This window comes from Rhinichthys klamathensis, unplaced genomic scaffold (genome assembly GCF_029890125.1).
Source record: "Rhinichthys klamathensis goyatoka isolate OS25496 unplaced genomic scaffold, OSU_Roscu_1.1 h1tg000296l_1, whole genome shotgun sequence".
NCBI lineage: Eukaryota > Metazoa > Chordata > Actinopteri > Cypriniformes > Leuciscidae > Rhinichthys > Rhinichthys klamathensis.
This window is the reverse complement of record NW_026606815.1, coordinates 1,867,178-1,894,222: the sequence shown is the minus strand read 5'-3', so window position 1 is coordinate 1,894,222 and position 27,045 is coordinate 1,867,178. Positions and strand designations below refer to the sequence as shown.

Genomic DNA, 27,045 nt, shown 5'->3' with positions numbered 1-27,045 from the left:
GATAACTCGAGTTTCATGTAGGCTAATGTGCACAATGGTTGTTGTCGTGATTCCCTTAGTTTTACTGTCTTTCCCCCAACATAGCAGAGCACTTAATTGCCTTTCGTCGTCTTTTGTTAATTAGTATTCTGCACTCACTCTTTGAACACTTTTGCTCTTCATGCGCCATAAACTTCCAGTCTTCTTTCAAGTGAAAATATGTTGCGCTACAGTGTCAACTATCGGTCGGATCAACATCGTCGCTCTTCACTTTCTGCTTTGCTTTATATCAGGCGCGGTGAGAATGATTACTTTACTCCCTATTTGTATCAGAACAGCTAACTGTAATATGAAAGTCTAATATGTTGTTATTGCGCTGTATAGCCGGGGTGATGGATGTTGTTTGGAGAGGATTCTGCACTTTTGTTCTCACAACGCTTGTTTTTGAAGGTAAAGAGCATGTGCTATCTTTATTTCAGTGTTTATTTCTACCATTTGTCAGTAGAAGTCGCTACTTGGCTGTATTACAGAAACTTCCTGTCTTAACGACTTCACTTAAGATTTAAAAAAGTGCAATTTCCTAAATTAAATTAAGATGGCTACTAAACACATAGGATTTTGAGGATGTTTCTGTAAAAAAGCCCAGACCGTTCACACTTAGTAGGCTATATACAGCTTCATGAATATTATGAAAGTTGGTAAATATGTTATTTGCTATGTGATTCTTTAACTATGGTACTTTTCTTGTCCCTGGATGAAATAATAAAATCTAAAAAACCTTTCTTCTTTTTTTGTTTTTGGCACATTTACTTCACCGTAAGGGGAACTTATAAAAAATTTATCATGGCTCAATCATTCTTTTTATTATATATTATGAGACCTTTTATGCATGATTTTTACTGTTTTCCTTCTGTCCCCAAGCCATTTAGAAATGTAATTTGCTTTATATTACAAAACTATTTATGTCTGTTTTGACAATAAAAAAACAGTGACTGCCAAAGAAAAACTAATGTTCAAAAGTGAAGGGTCAAGAGCCCAACTAAACCAAACACTGATCACCATCATGGTAACATCAAATGAAAATAAAATTACATCTAAACCTCTGTCACCTTTTAATAATAACTTCTGTAGACGTCAGACATAAAGTCAAACTGGTTAGTAATAAGTGAAGCTGGTAATGCTGTTTGTGGAGTTGTTTAATCCTCCTCTGCTGAGATCCTCACAGATTTAATGTCTTTTATCTTCAGTTGATTTCATCTTTTTTCTGTTCTTCTTGTTCCTCTTTCCTTCAGTGATTCTGCTTGTTAACAGCAGGTGTTCATCAGTGTCTGAATTAACTCACTTGTTTTAATCACTCAGTCAAATGGACTATATTAGTGAACTAATGTAGGGAATAGTGACTGAGGGTATAGAGTGTTGACTTTGAGCGCTGTTAATTCACAGTATATTCCTGTAGGCTACTTTCTCGAAAACTACATATATCACCCAGAATGCATTTTTTTCTACAGTATATTGCTGTTTTAATGGAAACTAGCATGTTACTGTCAAATATTTGCCCTTTTTTTACAGCAATTTTTGACAGTGTGAGGGACTGATAGGAAGTTGGTGTGTGGTACGGTATGATGGGGATCCTTACCCTGGCATTATACAGGATGTGGACCCTGAGGGTTGTGTATTGTGTCTTGTGTATATTAAGGCTATATTAAGGTAATGATGTCATAAAGGGTTTGCTCTAATTTGAACTAGTTTGTCCAAGTTCAGCATGTAGAAAGCAGTGAATAAATGATTTGCTGATTTTTAACACATATTCATGTTTTTTCATTTTTTTTATTTTTTTTTATTTAAAAATATTGATATGTTTTTGTTTACTAATGCTGTTGCTTATTGGTTTGCTCTGGTTCACCACATAGAGCAGTAGAAAAAGAGTTTTTAATTGGAAGTTGCCTATCTATGTCATTTCCGCCACACACTGTCTCTTCCGCCACGCCATGTCATTTCCACCACATCACATATTTTAAAGTAAAACATATAAAAAACATACAATCAAACCAACTATATTCAGTGGTGTTGATAATTGTGCAGTTAGGGGTAAGATATGTGTATACACTTTAAGAAATACATGATTTTGAGCTATAATAAGTAAATGAAATGTTCCAGGCATCTAGTTTTAGGTGTTTTTAGTGTAAACATTGTAAAATCTTTACAGTTACATTTCTGAAAAATAAATCAATTACAAATTTGATCAGAGATGTGTGTGCTATTTAATCAAATATATTTATTACAGAAGATATTTAATTATTTTCTCTTCAAAACACATGTTTTGCTATGTGATGGAAATGACCGTTTTCTTGGACTGTCAGATAAAAATGGCAATATATATATATATTATTCAATACAAATCAGCACAGCCAACTTAAGGAAAGGTTTCTAGACAGATTGAGAAACCAAATGATACTAATAAACTGTTTGTAGAAATGTTTTTATTTTCTGAAACTGTCTAGCTCAAAGAGTACCATAGTTGAAGAATCACCTTGAGGTTTTGATGCATGATTAAAGATGTATTTTACCACATAGCCCACTGTCCATATTTGCAATATGAATTTGCCAATGTTACCTAACGTAAGTATTATAAGCAACAATAATATCTATTTTCCCTTGTAGAAGTTACAGGACTCTTGATCAGGAATGAAGAGCTGAGGAAGTGTGTACAGGCAAATGAAGGTCAAGTCAGCAGTAGGTTAACCCTGCAAGAGTGCAGGGCAGATTCAGCTCTGCAAGAGTGGCACTGGAACCCAGAGACACGCTCTCTCAGCAGCCCGCAGACAGGAGGGTGTCTAACTGCACCCCAGATCCAGGAGCATGAGAGTGTTTGGCTGCAAGCTTGCAGCTCTGAGGAGGAGGATCGTGAGGGCCAGACCTGGAGCTGCTCTAAAAAGGGTCTCCTGACATTACACAGCAAGGGTCTGCACCTGAGCGTACGTCACGATTCCTCCAAGGTCTTCCTTTCCAAAGATCGTGGGAAAGGCAGCAAGTGGAGGACAATGGCTAATCAAACGGTATGCGAGGATACAGACAGGACACATCACGGCCAGAATGTGTTGCAAGAGTCTCAGCAGACACTTTCAACTGGACCCCGAATCCACACACAAATTCGATATTGGCATTGTAAGAGAGTTAGAGTAGGAGTTTGTGTTGCATTCCGTCATCCCATCATTTTGATTAATGGCATCTCATCCACTTCTTCAGTTAAAACTCCACAGAATTCAGCTCAGCGTCTCTTGAAGGTCACTCCTGTCATACGAGACCATATCATCCTCTGTCATGTTTTTATTTTTTACTTTCTCATCTTGTCCTACTAAATTTGAACCAGGGTCCCCACAGTATTGAAAAACCTGGCAATATCAGAGAAGATTGAGTGATATTTATAAGTGTAATAAAATGTCACTGACTATTTTTGTTTAGAAGGTTCAGAAAGCCAAATTCTCAATTGAGGCACATTCAAATCTCAGGCTGACACAAATAAGTTATCATTAATTATTAATTGTACATCATTATTTACATTTCTTAATTCCAAGGATTGGTACCTGACATACAAAATGGAATTCCTTCCCAAAAATATCTGATAAAAAAAAATAAAAAAAACGTACTCGGTTACTAAAGCCTAGTTCACACTACATGATTTTAAAACGTCGGGCTGAACTGTCCGGTTCACACTACATGACTTGCTCTCTGTGAAATCAGGAGTGTTCAAGTTGTTGAGCTGTTCACACCACACGACACAACGTGATTGATCCGCAACAGGAGGTGACGCACTACACGAGTTGACAACAACTCTGTCACCCTACGATTCTATCTTGTCTACAAACCACGTTTTGTCACAAAAAATCACGCGATAAAACGAACCGGAAATGACGCGAAACATCACGCGCGCTAATACCCAGCGAAGAAGACGAAGACCCATGCCTTGCTCTGATTGGAGCAACCCATGCCTTGCTCTGATTGGCTGTAGCTCATGACATCACTGAGGTTGAGTCGGGCGACAGCTCTGGATATCTAGCATGCTAGATATTTTTCTGGGCTCGGCGACGCGTCTGCGAGGCGTCAGCGAGCGTCTTTGATGCGTTGTTGGCTCTTTCATACTAACAGATTGGCGAGCGTCCATCGTCCGCTAATCCCCCGCGATTTGCACGTGATAACACCCTGACCTGTCGGCGAGCTCAACGATTTGCAAATCGGGCTTAAATCGGGCTTATAATCCTCTAGTGTGAACTAGGCTTAACGTAACCTCGGTTCTCTCTAGAGAGGGAACGAGTACTGCGTAATAGCTTACGCTAGGGGAAAAACTCTTTTCCGCGAGATATTGAAGCCAAAAATTATCCTTAATTTTTTATTAATGTAAAACGCTTTGCAGCAGCAAGCAGACATAGGCGAAACAGCTCGCGTGCCTATTGGTTGCTCTGCAGCAAATGCAGCAGCCTATCGAGAGAGACTCTGCGTGACGTAATGACCAATGGGGGCAATTCGCGCCCATATCGTCACGTCCCGCCAGAAGGGGCGTGGTCTCACCCTATAAACATGCTCGTTAGGCTGATACAAGCTGGTTTTTATCACTGAAGCGAACCAGAGCGTATTCCAAGCACGGCAAGATACGCAGTACTCGTTCCCTCTCTAGAGAGAACCGAGGTTACGTTAGTAACCGAGTACGTTCTCTTACGAGAGTATCTCTCGTACTGCGTAATAGCTTACGCTAGGGGAACACAATGCAACACGCCGTGCGTACAGGGATCCAACACCAAAGTCCCGGGGGCCGAAGCCCAGGGCTCATGTAGTGCATAATCACCATAAACTCACATAGAGTGGAGGAAGAGAGGCTGGAAGCGTCATTCCCTATAAAAAAGCACCCAGCGGGGCTATTATATGACAATAAAACGCGCAGCCAGGGTGAAAGCTTTCAGCCTGATCTGGGTGGCCATACGTGTGTCAACACTCATGGGGCTGCAGTAAACTCAGCATCTGGGCCGCACAGCGGGGCAGATAGCACTGAATTTTAGACCGCCAAAAGCTTAGCTTGTAAGGCGGGTACCTCCAGGTTATAGTATTTTATAAATGTAGACGGCGAGGCCCAGCCCGCGGCCGTACAGATATCTTGCAGGGAAACCCCGCTTGACCATGCCCACGAAGAGGCCACGCCTCTCGTGGAGTGCGCCCTGACACCCAAGGGGCACTGTAGGCCCTTCGCAGAGTAAGCGAGCGCAATGGCATCCACTATCCATCTGGATAGGCTCTGTTTTGAGGCGGCGAGTCCCTTGGAACGCCCGCCAAACAAAACAAAAAGCTGCTCCATCTGTCTGAAAACAGACGAGTGTGACACATAAGCTCTCAATGCCCTGACGGGGCAAAGGAGACTCGCATCCTCCTCCTCACTGAGAACCGGAAGGGCGGACAGGGAAATTACCTGGGCCCTGAACGGTGTATTGAGGGATTTCGGGACATACCCGTGCTTTGGTTTGAGAATGACCTTCGAGTCATTAGGCCCAAACTCCATACACGACGCGCTTACTGAAAGCGCCTGTAAGTCCCCTATGCGCTTCACTGAAGCGAGAGCCATGAGAAACACTGTTTTGAACGACAGGTGTTTCATGTCCACCAGCTGGATTGGCTCGAACGGGGCGCCTTTCATGGCCTCCAGGACCGTGGAAAGGTCCCACGTCGTGACTGAAGGGGGCCTGGGAGGGTTCAGCCTCCGAGCTCCCCTAAGGAAACGCACGACTAAGTCGTTTTTCCCCAGCGACTGGCCAGACACCGGTTTTGCAAACGTTGCTATGGCCGCCACATATACTTTGAGCGTGGATGGGGTCCTGCCCTTATCCAGTAGCTCTTGAAGGAAGGAAAGCACTTCCGAAACCCCGCATTCCACAGGTGAAAAGCTCTGGGCTTGACACCATGCAGAGAAAACAGACCATTTCGAGGAGTAGAGCCGCCTGGTAGACGGAGCTCTAGCCTGCGCGATCGTGTTTAACACTCCTTCTGGGAGGCTAGCGGGTACCCGTTGATGGCCCATGCGTGCAGGGACCACAACTCCGGGCGAGGGTGCCAAATCGAGCCCTCCGCCTGAGAGAGGAGGTCTCTCCTCAACGGTACAGGCCATGGGGCAGTGCTGGTCAGCTGCATCAGGGCAGGGAACCACGTCTGGTTTGTCCAGAGCGGAGCTACGAGCAGCACTGGGCATCCGTTCTCCCTGATTCGTTCCAACACCTGAGGCAGGAGCGAGACAGGAGGAAAAGCATATAGGGGGCAGCGGGGCCAAACATGAGCCAGCGCGTCCTTGCTTTTCGAGAAAAACTCCGGGCAATGAGCGTTTTCGTGGGACGCGAATAGGTCCACCTGTGCTCTGCCGAACGTTTTCCACAGCAGCTGGACCGTCTGCGGGTGCAGCGACCATTCCCCTGCTGGAACATTGTTCCTGGACAGTCTGTCTGGTCCCACATTCAGGTGACCAGGCACGTGCGCTGCTCTCAGTGAGAGCAGGTTGTGCTGAGCCCAGACCAGGAGGCGTTCCGTCAGCCTGTGAAGGTTTCGTGACCTGACGCCGCCCTGGCGATTTATGTATGCCACCACTGACATGTTGTCCGACCGGACCAAGACGTGGTGGCCTGTTACCTGGGGAGAAAAACGCCGTAGCGCTTTGTCGACTGCTATCATCTCCAAGCAGTTTATGTGAAGGAGCTTTTCCCGTTCTGACCACAGGCCAGCTAGCGGTCTGCCCTCGAGCAGCGCTCCCCACCCCGAGGTGGAGGCGTCCGTAGACACCACCTTCACACTCGAAGCGGTCCCCAGACTCACACCTGACTGATACCAGTCGGTTATTTTCCAAGGTTCCAGAGCTGAAACACACTGAAGGTCGACCCTGAGGCGAAACAGACCCGCTGTCCATGCCCTGGGTGGAACCCGCGCTTTCAGCCACATCTGCAGTGGGCGCATGCGGAGCAAGCCCAACTGGAGTACAGAGGCTGCTGAGGCCATCAGCCCCAGCATTTTCTGAAACCTTTTGAGCGGAACTATCGCGCCGTGGCGGAAGGATTTCACGCCGCGCTGAATATTTAGCACGCGCTCTGGTGACAGGCGTGCTGTCATGGACAGCGAGTCCAACACGGTTCCCAGAAAGGAAATTTTCTGACTGGGAGACAGTGAGCTCTTCGCCCAATTGACTGTGAGGCCCAGCTCCTCGAGGTGCTCGAGTAATGCGGCTCTGTGTTCTATGAGCTCCGATCGTGATCGAGCTAGAATCAGCCAATCGTCCAAGTAGTTCAGGACTCGCATGCCCTGAAGTCTCAGGGGTGCGAGCGCCGCGTCCATGCACTTCGTAAATGTACGAGGTGCTAGGGACAGGCCGAACGGCAGGACTGTGCATTGATATGCCTGGCCCCCGAAGGCGAATCTCAAGAATCGCCTGTGATGGGACGCTATTTGTATTTGGAAATAGGTGTCTTTCAGATCTATCGACATAAACCAGTCCCCGTGGCGCAATTGCGCGAGGATTTTCCTGGTCGTAAGCATCCTGAACTGGCGTTTGACAAGCACTCTTTTCAGCTGTCGTAGATCTAAAATGGGTCTGAGACCCCCATCCTTTTTCGGCACCAGAAAATATCTGCTGTATAGGCCCCCTTCGCTCTGAGCCTGAGATAAAGGTTCTATAGCCCCTTTGCTCAGTAGTTTCGCTATCTCGGCACGAAGTAGATGAGACACTTCGTTTTTCACCGTAGTTTCGACACGCGCCGTATAACGGCGCGGGCGTCGAGCGAATTGTAGCGAATAGCCTCTCTTTATAGTGTTCAGCACCCATTCTGATACCCCGGGAAGCTTTGACCACGCATCTGCGTGAATAGCTAGGGGCAGAATGAAATCCGGGCTCTGGTCGCGGCAAAACGGCAGCTCGAGAGCCCGGGCATACTGGGAACACAACACCGTGTTTACAGCGTTCGAGGCGGGGGGTGCGCTGATCACAGCGGGCGGCCTGACCGCGCTCAGCTTTTTTATGGCAGATTGTGCAGAAAAAGCGAGCCGGGGAGATCCCGTAGGAATCGGCGTGTCTGTGAGAAAATGTGGGCGCGGGGCTGCGGGCACATTTATTACACTGAAAACACTGTCGTTCATGGCCGACTGAATGTGTGTTGGTTTCGTTTTTACAGAAACCAAGGGACACGCAGCATGTAGTGTGAGCGGGCATGGTGACATGGGCGCGTTTACTACATTGTTTGCACAATCGACCTGAGTCGATTTTATTTGTGCTAGCCCTGCACCGTGGCGGGCTGTGTCTGGGTGTGGGAATGGGCACTGGGTGGGCATTCTTACAACACTCATAACACCATCGGCCGTGGCCGGATTGTTTGTGCGAGCCCTGCATTTTTGCGGGCTGTGTTTGTGTGTAGAAATGAGCCCTGGGTTGTAGGCATTTTCAATACACTCATAACACCATCGGCTGTGGCCGGAATACCAGAAAATACACCATTTATGTGATTTATCTGGGTCGCCGTGGGAACAGCATTTGTGTGCAGGCAAGCGGGCATGGTACTGGCTTGCTTACTGCAAAATACACTGGAACAGTCACATTTTCTGGAACTGAACGAGCGAAAATTTCAGTGGAAGTCTGGCCACAGCGAGACTGAAACACCGTCGATTTCCTAGGAGGCTAGGAAGACTTGTGTTGGTTTCGTTTTACAGAAACCGTGGTAGTGTTTGTGGGCACTGGGTTGTGGGCACATTCACTACATTTAATGCACAATTGACATGCATCGATTTCATTTGTGCGAGCCCTGTACCGTGGCGGGCTGTGTTTGTGTGTAGAAATGAACACTGGGCTGTGAGCATTTTATTACACTTATAACACCATCGGCTGTGGCCGGAAAACCAGAAATACAATGATTACATGATTTTTCTGGGTCGCCATGGAAACGGCCTTTATGTGCAGGCAAGCGGGCCGTGGTACCAGCTTGTTTACTGCAAAATACACTGGAACAGTCGCATTTTCTGGAACTGAACGAGCGAAAAGTTTCGGTGGAAGTCTGGCCGCGGCGAGACTAAATTTTTATCTGCTGCGAGAGCCGGGATCGAACACGGGTCTCTCGCGTGAAAGCTTCAGGTTCCGCCACTGGAACACAGGGAGAACTACACTAGCGCAAGCAGATAAGAGAGTGTCATCACAGTTTTGTGTGTGTCGGCGTTTGTATGCAGGTGTGCGTGTTATACAACAGGCTCATTGCTGCAATAATGACATTTTCAGCCGCTCAAACTAGGAGCTGAGAAATGTTTGAGAAATGGAGATTAATCCGGCCTCGGCGGGGACTAAAACACACTCTTTTCTCATTTGCCGGTGACGCACGCCCATGGGGGGCGGGGTAGATTTCTTATAACGCAAAGAAAGCTAGCCGCGGTTTTTAGGGCTCGCGGTCTTGATGCTGGCCCGTTACCTTGACGACTCGCGGACAGAAGGCGGAGGTCCACAGAGCTCGCCTGTTGCGCGGGCGCCTCCCAATCGAGGCCGATGCTTTCCACGGCCTGAGAGAGCAGACGCATCAGCTCAGTCTCAATGCCGGCTCTCTTACCAGTGGTCTGGCGGGAAACGCTAGCGGAGGGGAGATCCACGGAGCTCGCCCAATCCTCACTATCGGATGCCAGAAGAGAACACGCCTCGGTGGGTTCGTCAAACTCGTGGATGGACGCGGCGGCAGGCGGCGGCCGTTGTCCGTCAGTGAGCGACTCGAGCGAAGCCGGCGAAGCTGGCGGGCGAACCGGCGAGCTTTGGCGGGCTGGAGAAAGCTCGGGAGCGCGCTGGGCGCGGCGCGGCATCACGGCGGGCTGTGGTGAAGGCTCGGAGAATGATGCCAGGCGAGTCCTCAGAGTCACCATAGGCAAAAGCTCGCAATGAGGGCATCCGCCGTCAGCGAGCGCGAGAGCCGCGTGATCCTCACCCAGGCAGGAAACACAGATGACGTGCCGGTCTCCATCGCTGAGCGGGGCGCGGCACGAGCCACAGGAAGGCATCTTTAAAAAGACGCAGCTCTTTTTGTGAGAGAAGTGTGAGTCGCGTCAAGTAAGCGAGCAAACACTCTCAACAGAGTAAATACACACAGAGTATGAAAGGATATAGAACGCCGGAAAGCGCAGCAGGTACGGCAGTTGAAGGCGGCGAGGCCAGCGACTCCAGAGCTCGTCCCGCTGAAAGGCTTGCTTCGACGGCGCGGCTTCTCACTCCGGATCCAGCGATGCGTGTGCTTCGCTGAAGAGGTAAAAATCAGCTTGTATCAGCCTAACGAGCATATTTATAGGGTGAGACCACGCCCCTTCTGGCGGGACGTGACGATATGGGCGCGAATTGCCCCCATTGGTCATTACGTCACGCAGAGTCTCTCTCGATAGGCTGCTGCATTTGCTGCAGAGCAACCAATAGGCGCGCGAGCTGTTTCGCCTATGTCTGCTTGCTGCTGCAAAGCGTTTTACATTAATAAAAAATGAAGGATAATTTTTGGCTTCAATATCTTGCGGAAAAGAGTTTTTCCCCTAGCGTAAGCTATTACGCAGTACGAGAGATACTCTCGTAAGAGAACGTATGGATCATGAACGTCTGAAATTGATTGGTCAAAAAGGACAGGGTTCCTGTGTGTACATTGTCTGTTTTGTTTCTAATAATCACTATGATGTGTATAGCATAGTTGTATAATCTTTTTATTACTTTACTTAAGCTGGGAGTAATGTCCAGACCTCACAAATAAAGTCAACTGAAGCGACACAGACTGCAGAGGCATCGGCTGAACCTAAAAGTAGCGTAGAGCCTGGGGGACCTTCTGTTAATGTTTTTACAACAGACTATGGTAAGTTCTCATCTGTTTCAGAAAGTTTGATTCGTTTTAACAGTTAAATGCTTATTGGTCAGGACACAGGCTATAAACACTCAACCCCTTGGAATAGTTAATTTGCCTTATGTCCACATGAGGGCAGCAGAGGACAGGTAACCTAAACACGGTGCCATGTCTTTGGTCACGAGCCGATGAAAGATTGCTGAATTTTAATGACAGAAAATTAGTAAAAAAACACAGAAAATAGTAATGGGTAAAAATTAGTTGGTGATGTTTTATAACGTTTTTAATAACAGGAACAGGCTGGAAAATGACAATGTTGCTTCTAAGCTGTTTGGCCCTGTTACTTGGGCTTGTGATCCTCACTCTTAACATTTACCAGAACAGGTAAGATTCTTCTTATTTTTGGTAAATAAACCTTCAAGGCATTGTTACTCTGAATGGCAGCATTTAATTTTACGCATCGGGAGGAAATTGATCCGTTTTTCATTGTTATGCAACTGATCTATGATGGTTGAAATCGGTTTCATAACAAGGAAAGACTCAGTAACAAGTTTTCCTCCTTTATGAGTGGCTGATCTATTTCTTGTCTTCACGCACAGGAGGAAGAAGACTGTGGTGGTGCTGAAATCCTACACTCCGACAGGAGAGGTCAGTCAGCCAGGGTCTCCGGTGCCTAGTGAGAGAGCCCCTCTAACCCGACACCCTATGAAACCTGCTCAGTCCCCCTCCATCCAGCGAGGCGAGATCCTTGTTGAATGGAAAGATGGAACAGTCACGCCACTGTTTGAAACGTATCTAACCGACTAAACAGCATTATGTATTGAAGAAATAAATGTGAGAGTGGCCTGTGTATCATTCCTAAGAAAACTGACAGAACCGAATTGGCTTTATTAACTTATTACATGGAATGCTTGATTCTGATTCTTGATATTTTTTCTTGATACTGACCGCTGTCCAGGGAATCACTGCCAATTGCATGCTCATGCCCAGTTTCCATGTATTTATTTATTTGTTGTGTAGCCGTGGGATAAAGTTATTGCAAGAAATTATCACAACTTTAACACACAAGGGGCCAGTTGCACAATGTCTTAAGAACTTATACGCCCCACTAGCAGTTAGTCAAGAGTCTTGCTTTTCTGTATCAAATTCGACTAATCTACATTTTTATGCAACTGACTTAGAAAAGGTATGAACGGTCATAAAGTAGAAAAAAAGATGACTAGCTTGTAAAACTTATTTTTATGCAACCGGAATCCAACGCAAAGGCTTCTCACTTGAAATAATTCAAAATCAAATCAATATTTCTAAAAGAAAAATTACCATTCATTTTGCTATAATGGCCATCTGACTATACGTTATCCCTTTCTAATCCAACATCTTGAAAACAATCACATCTGTTGGGTGTACTGTGCTCTTGCAAGCAGAATGCCATCCCTCTGTTGAATTTTGAAAAACTGAGGTTGGGTTCTGATCAAAGACAAAAGTCTGTACCTTGCCAAAAAGATATAAGGTAACGTCAGGTCAAATACAGATCAAACTTAAAAGATATTCTGTGTAGTTAACAGTGAATGGTTATATAAGCTGCATTCTCTGTATGTGCATGTAAAATAGGAATGTTCTTTCTTGGAAAACAATAATAACATTCAAAACATGCTTCTAAAATACTGATTTGGCATTGAAGAAAGCCAGAATGTTTTTATAACAAGTGATGTTTTTAGCAGTAATGTAGATAATGTTTTAATTGCATAAGCCTAACTGAAGAAAGTTGTTATTAGTGTGATTAGGAATTAATGTAAAATATATGAAATATATATTATATTATTAAATATTACATGTAATAGTTACATTTCCAATAAAGTACTGTTGACTTACTCTTACACTTGCTGGAACTTGTACTGAAGGGTTGGAGGGCACCACCTTAACTGTTTTTTTTTTTCAGATTTATTATAATCAGACTAACTTTACCTGTTTCTTTTGACTCACTGCTTTGTACAGCTCTTCTGCTGAGGACAAGAGCTAAGAAATGAAAAACACGCCTGTGCAAGCTTGTTGTTAGGGTGTAAAGCAGACATATTTTGAGGAGAGAGAGGTAAATGTGAGGTTGACATGCAAGCATGTACATCAAAGCCAGAAACACTTGGTGTTGCACATTCTCACTTCTTATTTGAAAAGTAGCCTATGTGATATTTTTGTTCACACTTTTAGACTAGTCATATACATGTCACATATGTACTTGATTACATTTATAAATCAGTGTTAATTTGATAACTAAACTAAGTATTTGATATACAGTAGTGATCAGTCTGGAGGGGAAATTTGCACAATATTAGCTTTTAATGACACTTCAGGTTCTATTAAACAATCTCAATATGAGGAGTATGTTACATTGGGAAGAAGTACACTAATTCTTGGTTAAGGTATTTAAATTATTTGGCAAGAAAGGCAAACTCCAGCATATAATTAAATATGACTTTTATTGTATTATGCAAAAAAGGCTAATATTTTGTTGGTTCTCCATTGTTTTTGATTACAGCAGCCATTCTCCTGGGCATTGACTCACTAAACTTTGCGAATTTGTCATGCAACTTCTTTCAAATCCTCCTTAAGTTCTTCCCAAAGTTAAGCTTCATCGCAGCCCTGTATGACTTATCACAATTCAGGTTTATAATTTCCCAAAGGGTTTCAATGGCTTTAAGGTCAGAGGACTGAGGAGGCCACTTCAAAATGCTGAGCACAAGAACACTTTCATTGCTTGCAACTTTGTTGCATTCGTGGTGTGTTTGGGATCATTATCATGTTGGAAAATACACATTTGATCTCCGAACAAATCCTCCACTCTTGGCTTCATTGTGTTCAGCAGGATTCCCAAGTATTGGTCCATTTTCAAAGTGCCAGCAACATTGTACATCCTTCCAACACCTGCTGCAAACATGCATCCCCAACCTCTCAATCCAGCCCTTGGCTTACAGTTCAAGATGAAATTGGAGGTTGGAGGTCTCATCCATGTCTTTAGAAGCTGATTTGGGGTGGTCCCACCCATTCAGGTGATTTCCATCCTGTCAAAATGCTCATAGTCTTTCTTGACCAGCCACAGCACTTTACATTCTGCATGGTAGTGGTCTCACTGTGCTTTGAAATAATTCTACAAATAAGCAATATCTAAAAATGATTGACCAGCCATTTATATCCTCCTTGGTTGTAGAGGACAGCTCCTTCCATCTGGCCATTTCCACTAAAACCCACAAAATAACATGTAATAATATAACTAATACTTGTTACATAGTGATTTATTGAATTATAATGAGTCCAAGATTGGTGTGACCAATTGCCCAATAATAATGTCCACACAATTCGGTGTGTTTCATTGCATCATGACAAATGGTACAATTGAAACGTGGAACACGTACAATTAGTTTTACACTCCAGGCACAACTTCACAACATGCATGCAAAATATTGAATAAATATGTATTATGGTATCGAGGAGGCTTAGGAAGAAGCTGCGGTATTGGCAGCTGAAGCTGAGAAGCGGGGCTGGAAGGTGAAGTTGCGTCCAGGTGGGCCGGTTCCATCATAAGGCTGCTGAAGGAAGTGACCAGGCCCAGCGGAAAGTAATTAAGAAACTTGACTTAAAGGAGCTGTATGTAAGATTGTGACCAAAACTAGTACTGCAATCACTGTCAAATTACTGTAGAGTGGTGTATCCCCTCCCCCTCCTCCCTGACTCGAGGTTGCCAGATCGGCTGCAGGATCCAGCAGGAACGTGACGAGCTGCAGCTGTGGTAACTAGAGCAGAGCTGGCAACCCGGATGCCGCAACACTACTGACTTCGTGATTGGTAGATAGGTGGAGGGTGGAGCATCAGACCAAAACACAACATCAACATCAGTTGAGGGCTGCAACTGCACTTTTTAAATGACAATATCCTGGCCAGACTACTGTTGTCAGTGATATAAGTATTTGAAATGTACATGATTTCTTAATGTCTAGTGACATTTCAGGGCCATTTTATGATTAATTGAAATAAATTTCTTACATACAGCTCCTTTAATAAGGATTTTAAGCCATTGCAGCACAATAAGGCAGCTGACAGAGATACGGTCTAGTACTATGTGAAAACTGGTTTGGTTTGTTATGCATTTAAGCATATTGGCAACAATCACAGCCACATAACAAATATTTGTTGTGTTGTATAGTTATTTAAAACTTTACAAGATAAGAGGACAAGATAACCACCAAGAAGTGGAAGACTTGCCTGGGCAAGTGATAGGGTGTGATAGCTTTTTGAAAGCAGGCGTGTGGTTGAGCAGGTGTGTATTGCATAAATACATTTAAAAAAAAAATAATTGTGTATGTGTGTGTTTGGTTGATTTTGTTTTCATTATCATTTTGTTTTAACAAATACTATAGATATATTTGGATTGTGGCCAGGTCATTGTGGAATAATGACAGATGCAGATAATAAAATGGCTTTAAATAAATGGCCAGCATTACGCATTATACCTTTGAATGTATCTTACATCTCCATTGTTCTGTTATCATCGCTTTAGATTTCAATTTAGTGTGCTGCTATGCAAATAAACCAAAAACGCAACAGCTACAATCTTGAGTGTTTTAGTCCCTGCGACAACTGTCCCTGAAATACCAGTATCTATTAAGAATCTTTCATCTGTTTCCCAACAAATATGTTGCAGAATTCAAAAAAGTGCAACATACTCTGTAGAGCACAAGCTCTCTGCTCTCACATATAGGCATCATATACGTTACGCACATGAGGCAGGACCATAGAGAATGCATGTAATTGTCTTTGTATAAGCAGAGGCTCTCCCGTAGGATATCTATCAGGATAAAAGAGGATGTCCGCACCCGATTCACTGATTGAGCATGATTGAGTTCCTATCCGTTTCTGTCGTCCTCTTTGGCTGTGCATTTGTATCTCTGATCACAACCTTTTCTGTCCTCCCAGAAGCATGCAGTTACGGAAATTAGTCATAATTGTCATGTGCACCAACTGCACGTAGTTTGCTTCATTAAAATGCATCAGGGAGCTGAAATAATGAGGGATGATCAGAAAAATCCTTACAAAAGATTTGTTTAATTTGGCTAAAGTCCCTGAACGAAAGTCAAATAGACAAAACACTATGTGCAGAACATCTAAATGATGCTCTGTTTTGTAAGTAATGTACAGTAAAAGTGCATCTTAATTTCATGTAGGAAAGTTTTGATTTGTGGTCATCTTTGTTTCCTCTGTTTTTTAAGGAACTCTGAAACAACAATAGGTTCTTGTTTGAGGATGAGCACAAAAGGTCATAAATGAAAAAGAGGCATTGTTCACATTAGAACAAAGTTAAGGCCACAAAATCTGAAAAGCCCATGTAAGGCAAATATACAATATGATAGTCAGATCAACATTGCTGTCTTGTAGATCATTTAAACTATGAAAAGGTGGTCATATTTGTAACAGATAAACCATGTCTTGTGGAGGAAAATGAATCTGAACTGTTACCCTTACACCAAAGGACCTTGTTTGTAAAATAACTACCAGAGGATAAAAAAAAAATATTTTAAGGGCATGAAGTTATTTTGATGTATCGGAGAAGAAAAGGAGTTTGATTTCTGCCTTTTTGTTGTTGTAAAGTATATACTCAGTGGTTGTGCACACTAAAAATTTGAGTCATTTCACGAGTTTACATGTTAATGAAATCTGATGTAATATTATAATGCGTATTTGGCTTGCTGTCCGGGGGGAGGGCTCCGAGCTCAGAATTCGGCCCGACCCCAGAGTACTCCCCCCATGACCTTAGAGATCATAGGTATCTATGAGCGGACCCAGCCGAATGTGGGGTGAAGGGGTGGTGGTGGGATGCTGAGAAATTAGGCATGAGACAGGAGGTAAGGGAAGGCTTTATTTATACTGGCATCTTCTTGTGCTGATTGGATGATTACCTGAACATGCTCCTCCCGAACTTTGTTACATAAAACTTCATTTAGACATGTTTTAAATCATCCTGAGCGGAATGTGGTACAATTCACATCATTTTGATTATTATTTGCTAAAGTATGCTATATTATTTATTATTATTGTATCAATGCTTTAATCAGTTATAGGCCTACTGAAAAATGACAGAGCGCTCCTGCTAAAAAATAAAACACCAGAGATTTAAAATCAGGTACAGGTGTTACGATCTGACCGCAATTTCTTTGGCAAACATCTGAAAAAAGTGTTATCAGTATGGATTCCTCTCAGCTTGTTTTCCACATGTGGGCAGCATATGGGTTGGCAGCTTCTTAAAGGTATCTGGGTGCTGTGATGTTTTAGCTCCCAGCTAAAGAAGCAGTGACCCTTTACAAAGCATGTCTTCAGGAGCTTTTGGTGCATCACAACAGGAAACAACATAGTAAACTTGGGAATGTGCTTTACAAGTACTTGTGGACCTTAAAGAGCGCGACTAAATCATGACCTGTACATTTTGGATTGACAGCTCATGTTTGTTTGAGAATATTGTAGAGGTACACTCTGTTTCACTAAGGTAAAAAATAAAAAATATAGAATCACTCACAAACTACGCACATAGTGTAAAGATGAAAAGACATAATGTTCTTTTGGACATCGCATGTGGTACTGAGGCCAGTGATTATAGCTACAGCCGTGAAGTCTTTTCACATAAATTACAGGTTTCTGTGCAAAAAAAAAGACGAGGCGTCATCCCATAGGGCGTTTGATTAGAACCACTCACATTCTTAGTTGAGGTCTACGCTGTCTCAGGTTACTAAACAGTCTTAAGTGCTGCAGAAAGAAGATCATTTATTGTTTAGATCATTTTGCCAAACTAGAAACCAAAAAATGCCAGCCATCATGGGAAATATGTGGCTCTGCCTGTCTAATTTTGTGCACAGGAAATCTATTTGGACTAGGACATAGGCCTACGCTGTAATTGCAAAGTAGATTCCTGTTTACGTAAGAACCCCACACCCAAGGACAATACTTTGTGTTATCAAGCAAAATGTTCATAAAACAATCCAAACATCGCGAAAGCCCTGAAATAACTGCAGATTTCACGCCTCATTAAAGTTGCCATGCATTACCTAAACGCAAGTTTAGGGCGCCGTAACGTGAAACTAGTGTTCGGAGACATCCATGCAGGTGTGTGGGCTCTAAGCCAGCGCTGGATGCCAGTCCAATAAGATAAGGTTTATGGAGTCTAAACATGGGCGCAGGTTTTTGTCATGGTACTTGTTCAACTTGTTTTCCACATCTTGTTTCCAAACTAGTTTGTTTCCCACATCTTGTTTTCAAACTTGTTTGTTTCCCACATCTTGTTTCCAAACTAGTTTGAGTGGAAACTAGGACAGGAGCTGTCGAGGGTAAGTGGTCTTTTTGGCTGAAAAAAGAGACCAGGATCTGAAAGTGCCTCAGGCATAGAGAAGCAATCTTTGCTATTGTACCCAAAGGAAAAAAAGGACGCAATGGCAAGGGAGTCATATTTACTCAAAACAGAGGGTTTTGTAAAGGTGCAATATGAGCTGGCTGAGAAGATTTCTTGATATATCTGACTTGAATGTATATCAAAAAAACATGTAGCCTATGTGGATGATCAATAAAGGTCAGGTTTACATACCGTTCATTTAAAAAAAAAAGAAATGGATACTATCTTGAAAAACATACCATGGTTTCCACAATACTATTACATATAACAACTGTTTTCAACATTGATAATAATAAGAAATGTTAAAATAATTTCTGAAGGATGACACTGAAGACTGGAGTAATGAATGCTGAAAATTCAGCTTTTCCATCACAGGATTTAATAAAAATATATTATATTATATATTACAGTAGAAAACAGTCATTTTAAATTGTAATAATGTAACAAATTAATACAGTTTTTACTGAATGCAGCCTTGGTGAGAATAAGGGACTTCTTTCAAAAAAGAAAGTCATAAACTTCCGAACGGTAGTGATCTCATTCTGGAGAAAGGAAAATAAAATCACTTGAGTTCCTGACAATCTTGTATCATCTTGTCCTTCTGTGAGTATCCGGATTCCAGCACTCCTGCCTAGTTGGGTTTCAGTTCAGGGTCGAGCTCCGGACATTGCTCCATGTTTTGTCTTCTGTTGTGAGCACGGCTTGAGTGTTTGTTCCCTCAGCATGTGCTTTTGGTCGTGTATGTTTTTGTTGGGCACCCGGCTTGTGAGTTTTCATTGGACATGTGCTCCTGTATTGTCATGATGTTTGGTGTGAGGCACATGGCTTCCGTCACATTTGGTTCTGCCATGTGCTTCCCTGTCTGTTATCTTGTTATTAGTTCATTTGCCACATTACCCTTCTCATTTTGCTTTCCTATTTATTCTCTCTGCATTATCTGTCTTGTGCAAGTTTGTCGTCTAATGTTTCAGTGTGTATAGTGTTACCCATGTTTTCAGACCTTCCCTGCCTGGCCTTACTGTGCCTTGGTTTGTGTGTTTTCCCTTACGGGGTAGTTTTTAATTCATTTAATTTAATTAAATAAAAAGCCAATAGAACTCTGTGCCTGAATCCTCCTCATGCCCTCAACCACAATGTGACACCAATCCACAAGCTTTAATTAATGCACCGATTTAAAGTGTAGAGAAGGCTGGTCTTCCTTAGTTTTGCAATTGGTTTTAGAAATGTAACAAAAGTGAGTTATTGCTTTGTCAACAACCCTGTGTTGTAAGTAACAATTTGTTTTTGTAGGGTTCTGGGAAATAAATCAGGGACAATAAATAATATAATTGAGTTCTGAGAACTTTACCCTGACGTGTTGTGGCTTGGTTGAAGCTATTGTAATCTACTAGTTCACTTTTAAAGATTGTTTTCTTTCTTGAAGGTGGAATAACTTGCACACACCCAGATGTTCTCCCAATAAATGAATGTGAACCTGAGAGAGAGACTGGTAATGTTCTTACTCTTTTGTACTCTCTTATTTTTTTAACTCTAATATAGATCAACCCCAACAACCCCTGGAGGAGTACATGAATGAGCACATCCCTAAAGACAAAGGAGCGACAAAGGGAGGTTTCAACTAAACAACATAAAAATGACAAAACTTCACATTGTGAGACTTTTAAAACAAAAACCTTTATTAATATAACAATAAATTGCTTCAAAACATTCAATCACAAAATTACATTGGTTACTAAACTAACAGATACAGAAGAGGATGGTGACACTAGTCTAAAAACTGTAATGTCATGCAATTGTCAGGATTACTACCCTATCGTCTGTAACATATTACCTAAAATGTGTACGTTAAGTTGCAATCCCTAAAATGTAATAGGAAAAAAATCAGCTTTAATTGAAGATGAGAATAAAAAAATATTTACACGGAAAAATGTACAAATAAAAAAAAAGAAAGCTAAGTATTGTAGCTGTTTTTAGTAGAACGGCTAAAAAAAGTGAAATATTGTAACTATTGATAGTTGCTACACTACATTTTTACTAACTTTTCAAAACAGTGAATTAATATAATTCGTGTTGCTAAAGAAACACCTTTTTCCCTTAATGGAGGAATCTGGAGAATGTGTGAAGAAAAAAATAAGAATCATTGTCATAAAAAAAAGAATAACAAAAATGTCTGATGGAACAATTAAGAAAAGTTTGAAATCTAGAAATGTTCAGCATTTAAAGTCCATTTGATGGCCTGCAAGACTATCAGAATCCGCTCTGAAACAGAAGAGGGAGTCTTGTGTGGTACAAGACATATTCACTGAACCCAGAGACTCATAAGCAGAAAGCTTATGTGGATTTATGGTACGGAGGGGTGATGGAATTCACGTAAATCACTCCTTGCTGGTGACGTCATTAAGTTTCAAAGACTCTTCCCTAGCTTTATTCTTCTTGTCCCGTGCCTCTCCCTCCACGTGCCACCCCACCATTAGCTGGTACACAATCACACCAATAATGGATCCCAGGAAGGGGGCGAAGATGGGCACCAAAAACCAACACTGTCTGGTACTTTTGCAAACCAAAATAGAAAATCTCATTAGTTTTTACTGACAGAAGCAAAAACTTGAAAAGCGTTGCACAGTACATAATATGTGTATGTTATGGGAATTAAATGTATAGACTTACGTAAAGACTTCACCACCCCAACCAGCAATGGCGGTGAAAAGACGAGGCCCGAAATCCCTAGCTGGGTTAACTGCATAACCAGAATTGAAGCCCATGGAGAGTCCAATGACAAGAATGCTGAACCCCACCGTGAAGGCCTCAAGACCTTGGGGGATCGGGTTGTTGTAGGGGTCCACAATGGCCAGGATGCAGACAATCAGAGACGCAGTGCCTATCACCTGGGAAGATGGTTATATTTATAGTTTATATAGAAAAATATATAAGATAATAAAAATAATATATTCATTATACTTTACAGAACCCCCTAAGGTGGGGGTGTCAATCCTGCTCCTGGAGGGCCAGTGTCCTGCAAAGTTAAGCTCCAACCCCTATTAAACACACCTGAACCAGCTAATCAAGGTATTCACTAGGCATCCTACAAACTTCCAGGTAGGAGTGTTGAGACAAGTTGGAGCTAAACTCTGCAAGACAGTGGCCCTCCAGGACCGAGTTTGGACACCCCTGTCCTACAGAAACATGGGGATGGTAAAAAAATGTTTTGCTTGAAAAACTTTTTTTTGTATTTGTTTATTTTTACACTAATTTACAAAAAAATATTCTATTTTCATTCTTTTTAAAGGTATGTAATTTCATAGTCATGCCCTGTAATTAAATAAAAACTATATAATTGAAATATTTACAAATAAAAATGCCGTCATTACAGAGGATGTCTTTGATGGTTTAATGAAGAGATTTTATAATTCATTTAAGTTAGTTACAAGCTGGTAAACTTGCAGTTACTGACCTGGTCAAAGAATCCATTTAAGATGGTGAGATGAGGGTTGGGGTAGGTAGCAAAAATCCCAGCAGTGGCTTTTGGCCCACTTACAAGCAACAGATTTGATTCTCCAGCAAACTCATACATTGCATCTAAAATAATATATTAAAAAAAGAAGTGTCAGACAGGATAAAACATGACACACGTTTGACAAGAAAGAACATTAATATTGCGTAACATGTACCATGGTATTCAGCAAAGATAATTGCAGCACCCAAGAAGGATCCAATTGTTTGAAACAGAAAGTACACAGGGAACTTTCTCCATTTTTCACGTCCCAGGAGGCAGAGAGCAAATGTAACTGCTGGATTTAAATGTCCGCCTAAAGGTGAAAAAAAAAAAGTTCTCTCATCCAAAAAGTTCATCCACAAAGAATCTTTTATAAAAACTCAGTCCTCTTTTTATAGCCATGCACAACAACAGCTTAAGATGCAATTTTAGAGGAGTTTGCCTACCTGACACCTGGCCGCAAACCAAGATTCCAAGAGTAGCGGCAAACCCAAAAGCAAGGTTTATAGTGAGAAAGCGTCCGTGAGATCCTTCACTCAGTATCACTTGAGCCACTGCACCACAGCCAAACATCTGTGAATGATGTGAAATAAGAACATGCGTTAATTACTGTTTAAGACACCACACATTGTTTCAAGCGTGCCATTTCTTTCAGCACTATGAATAATCATTTTACCATCTAAGAGTAGGCCTTTCAAAGCATTCAAATTGTGAGCCACAACATATACTTTAAACTGGTGATGAGAATAGCAGGTTGCAGTTTCAAACTCTGCTAAAAATAAAATAAGTATTCCCTTTTGTTGAGACACTACAAATCTATAGTGACTTTGGGCTGCACATTTGCACATAGAACATCTCAGACAGGTCATTACAAGTCCTTTCTGACAAAGAGCAATTACAAGTTGCTGTTCAGACTTGTGGCTGAAGTTTCCATTTGACAGGTCACCTCAGGATGAATAAATACCTCTGGCATTATATCGAATTATCAGACTCACGCTATGGCTATACTAAAGTCATGTAATTGCCAGGAAGCATTGAAGAGCTTTCGTAAGTTTAAATCTCAGCAACAATGTCAACACAAGCCTAAAAATGGCATCTCACAAAACCAATGTATCACCTAAGCGTGGGCCCAAAAGTATTTCCTTTTGTTTTCAGTAATGACTGCTAAATGCTAATACATTTCCTTGTGTTATTCATGTTATTCAACCTTTTTTTCTTCACAGTAAGCCTATTGTGTGACCAAAGAGAAATGGTTCCTGTTTCTGCTCTGGGAAGAACGTTTGCTGATAAAGTCAATATTACAACTCTGACCTTCACAGACAAAGACTGTGTTCAAAGGAACTTGCACATCGAATACCTTTTGCCACACAGCAAACATCACACCTGTTGAGTGTTCCAGTTATTGCACTTCTCTATTCAAGTATTATCTCTCATATAACCCCGGGCCACCTTAAAAGCAAACTATGAGAGTAATTCTTGAAATAAGTTGTTACTAAAGTGCGTGCAAAATCACATAATTGCCCTGAGAGCATTTTGTAGCAGCAGTTTGGTGTCAATGTACTCTTTAACAAGAGTCATGTTTCATACCCCTCACGTGACTGTCATTCACAAACACCCCTGGCCCTGATCTCTTACAGCGGCGGTTTCTTCGTTGTACTCTGCCACGTGTGGTGCATTTACCAGACATCCTGTTTATCGCAATGTTTGAGAACATTTCTGTGACTGTAAAAACTGGTGGGGAATTGTGGGTCTGTCAAGTTAATAACTTTTTTTTTTCTTCATCCTGGTGAATTTCTAAATATCTAGCCACTAAATATGTTTGCATTAATGTCAAACCTTTCCAAAATATAGATTTTACATGTTTAGGATAAGAAAAAATGGACTAAAGTATATTTCAAAATGAATCCTTGTTATTGGTGTGGCAAATGCACTCTGATGATATTGGCTCGATGCCTTAAGATGATTCATTAAACCTCAACATATTATGTTGTTTCTGACGCGTGGATTGTGGTATTATAATGGAAGTGATGAAACAAGTGCTATTCATCGAAAGCTTTGGTATGCGCTTCTTTCCTGATACATGCAGTTACAAGCTTAGTTCTTATGTTTGTCACAGAAAATTGCCACTAAAATAGAGAGGATATTCAAGTACTTTTTTTGCTGTTAATCATGTATGTCAAGGAAATTTGTTTTTCTCACGAACAGGACTAAGATTATATCTACCCTTCTTTCTTATCTATTTGCAAATGACTTCCTTTAAGTATAGGTCCTCAGGGCATATTTAACATTCGTATGAATTTTCAATAAAATACAATGCAGTACACTTCCTTTATTGGTTCATCGTGAATGTTTCAATTGTTTTTACGGTAAATGTTTTTATTCACACAATAAAAGTCAGAGGGATCCAAAACAACCCCATTGACTTTCATTGTATAGAAAAAAATACAATGTGTTCCACAGAAGAAACTCACACAGGTTTGGATGATTCTTTTTTTTTACTTTTCAATTTGAACAGAATTTTCATTTTTGGGTACATTTTGAACTGTCTTTTGGACTGAAGACCAGTTGCAGGAAACTAAAACATGCTAATGTAAGATCTGTGTAAGACTCCACACCACTGTGTGCACAATAGTAGAGATTTAAATGCTAATTTGCATTAATCTATCATTCAGTTAATTGCTTATGGAAAATGTGAGTTCTTGCATGTGCTAAAGTGCCCATTAGAGCCTGACTTTGTCATCAATCTGAGTGAAAAGAGCAAGAGTGTGCAATTCCACAGCTGATGCTCTACATGTAACATTGCACTAAAAAATAAATCTTATTTTTTACTTTTATTACAGATTATGTGAGACATAAACATGCTGTTTCAGACCATATAACTAACTGCATTTCTATTAACTTCTACCGACCTCAGCTTTGATGCTATTACTACTGATGTTTAGTCACTACTGATGACTAAATTATGATTAAGGAGAAATACCCACCACCAGGATGAGAGTTCCCAAGCATTCAGCCAATCCCTGGCGCAGCAGCTTGTTGCGGATATGGAAAGTCTGTGCAAGCTTATCCAGCATGGCCTTCTGCCAACCCATCTTTCAGCCGGGTGTGGATGTCTTCCTCTGACTGTGTGAAAAAAAACCTGTATGTCCTCAAAGACGTATACTCATGTGAAGGCCAGGGCTCTGCTCTTATAGCCACGATGGACCAGGACCAGCCCTTCATGGCCTGCCCCCTTACACACTTCTCTATCTCACACACACTCACCTATACACCACATTAACTCCCTCGATCCCTCCCTGTATTATTCACATATGCTCTCACACCCCTTCACACTGCATTCCTGTGCTGTTCCTCTCTATTATAAAACAGGTTCTTCCTTTTTTTCCTTCTTCCCTTTCTCTCACATTGATGTATTTTTTAAACCAGTTCTGAAACTTCATCACCCACTATTAAGGCTTTTGGTTTAAAAGTGGGCCTGTGTGTAACCTTTTAGAAGTATATTTGGCTAATCTCTAAAGGGCCAGTGGTAGGAGAGGAGTTTCATTTTGAGTTAACATAAAGCATGACTAAGGCTCTGGCTCCAGGAACGGGCAGGGTCACTTGCTTAGTAGTATATGATTCATAAAAGAAATCTGTTACCAATGCTGCTAATTAGGCACTAATTAATCCAAACACAATCATTATATTGAACCATTTATATATTTTTGTATTTACAATTAGGCCATACATATTCTGAAATAATTTAAACAGCAGAACATGAGAATTCTTTTGACATAATTTCTTGATTTTTCCATTGGTTGTGACAGAATGTTTACTTGAATGGCAAAATTTGATTATGACTAATAATTGTATAGACTGTGCCAAATTTATGAATAAATGGGAAAAAAATAAAATAGTAGAAAGTGTAGTTTACCTCAAAATTACGTGTTCAGCAGATGGCAATAATATCTTCAATACAGCTGTTGAGGAAAAAAAACAAATTAATAAAAAATAAATCTACAAATATTAACTTTTATGTGTGCAATCTTACACATCTAATAATGAATTAGTCACAATGTGGATCAAATAGCCAAGGCTATTTTCTAAATGTCAAAATAATGTTCATTATTTACACCTTTTATGCATTCAAATTTATTCAAATGCCTGTCTATAATTATATTATACATACAGCATCTAGATATATAGCCTACAGTGCAGATAGGATTCAGTAATCAACCAATGTTGCCTGATCTCATCCGACATCATTCCTTTTCATCTTTCTTTTCTCTTCCATTTCCTCTTTATCCAATTTGAACAGGAACCTTGGCTTTCATTGCTGTAATTTCACTGAATAGTTTAAGCAGTTAGTGTTTTCTTGTGAGATAACTGGTGAATAAGTGTAGCAAAAAGGCTAGTTTCTGATTTTGAACTGAGTAAAATTAAAAAAATATGTCTGCATTTGTACATTTACAATATATGTGACTAATGATCATTGAAAGACACAATTTATGAACAGAAACTGATACAAGATCTGCACACCTGTACAGGTAGGCTACATATTGCAAGTCCATGCAAGCACAGCTGTACAGAATCCTGTCTAAATGGGGGAAACGTCCGATGTAATCAAGATATACAGTATAAGAATAACACTTCAGCTCCTTATGAAATTGGGATGGAATAATGAGCCACATACCGTCCTGATATTTTTTTTTAACCTTGCCCATGTGCTTCTAAGACTTTGTGCACTGTAGGGCAATGAGTGCAATCGGTGCATTGTAGTGCAATTTGGGAAACAGTTTGTTTACTGTCTAAAGGGAGGGTTGTGACAGGCTGGAACAAGCTAACAAACTTTCAAACCGTAGTGCATCCAGACACAGCAGGTGTGGCCGAATGACACCGGAAACCAGACACGGTAAAATTACAAATGGCCGCATAATTCTTACTTGAAAAAATAAGGTGGATAAAACAAGTCAAAACTCCACGAAGCACAACAAGCGTTTGAATTTTTGAATAGATAGATAGATAAGTAATATTAAAAAGAATGGCAGCTTAACATTTCCGAGCATCTCAGAAGCGGAAGTCGTCATAGTTGGTTAAAATTCTACAGCGGTGAATGAGCCATATTATGTGAATGAGAGACTAACGTTAGATTTTTACCGTCACTCCCACAGCCGTTGTATTAGAAGAACACCCTCACACCAGCGTTAACTAGTCTTCTGTAATTTGATGCAGAGGTAATATAATACAAAGATTAGAGTTATAAATGTACATACATTTAAAAAAATGAAAATATAATAAGGATTTACGCTGCT

General features: G+C 41.5%; 2 protein-coding genes across 2 annotated transcripts; one reads left to right on the top strand and one right to left on the bottom strand.

Annotated features, from left to right (window-relative positions):
• Nucleotides 1-298: 298 nt before the first annotated feature.
• si:dkey-245n4.2 (uncharacterized) lies at nucleotides 299-11,867 on the top strand. The gene is made up of 5 exons (XM_056270016.1): nucleotides 299-429; nucleotides 2,641-3,144; nucleotides 10,719-10,847; nucleotides 11,129-11,219; nucleotides 11,435-11,867. Exons 1-5 carry the CDS (start codon nucleotides 342-344, stop codon nucleotides 11,640-11,642), a joined length of 1,020 nt encoding a protein of 339 aa, XP_056125991.1. The 5' UTR covers nucleotides 299-341; the 3' UTR covers nucleotides 11,643-11,867.
• Nucleotides 11,868-19,916: 8,049 nt separating this feature from the next.
• On the bottom strand, nucleotides 19,917-24,921 carry aqp3a (aquaporin 3a). Its single transcript, XM_056270017.1, has 6 exons — nucleotides 24,739-24,921; nucleotides 22,201-22,327; nucleotides 21,930-22,067; nucleotides 21,713-21,837; nucleotides 20,929-21,146; nucleotides 19,917-20,811 (listed from the first exon to the last, which is right to left on the bottom strand). Exons 1-6 carry the CDS (start codon nucleotides 24,844-24,846, stop codon nucleotides 20,637-20,639), a joined length of 891 nt encoding a protein of 296 aa, XP_056125992.1. The 5' UTR covers nucleotides 24,847-24,921; the 3' UTR covers nucleotides 19,917-20,636.
• Between the last annotated feature and the right edge of the window lie 2,124 nt (nucleotides 24,922-27,045).

Bases quoted from the DNA above. Each gene is read 5' to 3' on its own strand.
- aqp3a (XM_056270017.1), bottom strand. From the start codon at position 24,846: ATGGGTTGGCAGAAGGCCATGCTGGATAAGCTTGCACAGACTTTCCAT. The intron at 21,838-21,929 runs GTACATGTTACG...ATATTATTTTAG, and splicing joins TATCTTTGCTGAATACCATG to ATGCAATGTATGAGTTTGCT. The intron at 20,812-20,928 runs GTAAGTCTATAC...GGTTTGCAAAAG, and splicing joins TGGGGTGGTGAAGTCTTTAC to TACCAGACAGTGTTGGTTTT.
- si:dkey-245n4.2 (XM_056270016.1), top strand. From the start codon at position 342: ATGTTGTTATTGCGCTGTATAGCCGGGGTGATGGATGTTGTTTGGAGA. The intron at 3,145-10,718 runs GTAAGAGAGTTA...ACTTTACTTAAG, and splicing joins ACAAATTCGATATTGGCATT to CTGGGAGTAATGTCCAGACC. The intron at 11,220-11,434 runs GTAAGATTCTTC...CTTCACGCACAG, and splicing joins CTTAACATTTACCAGAACAG to GAGGAAGAAGACTGTGGTGG.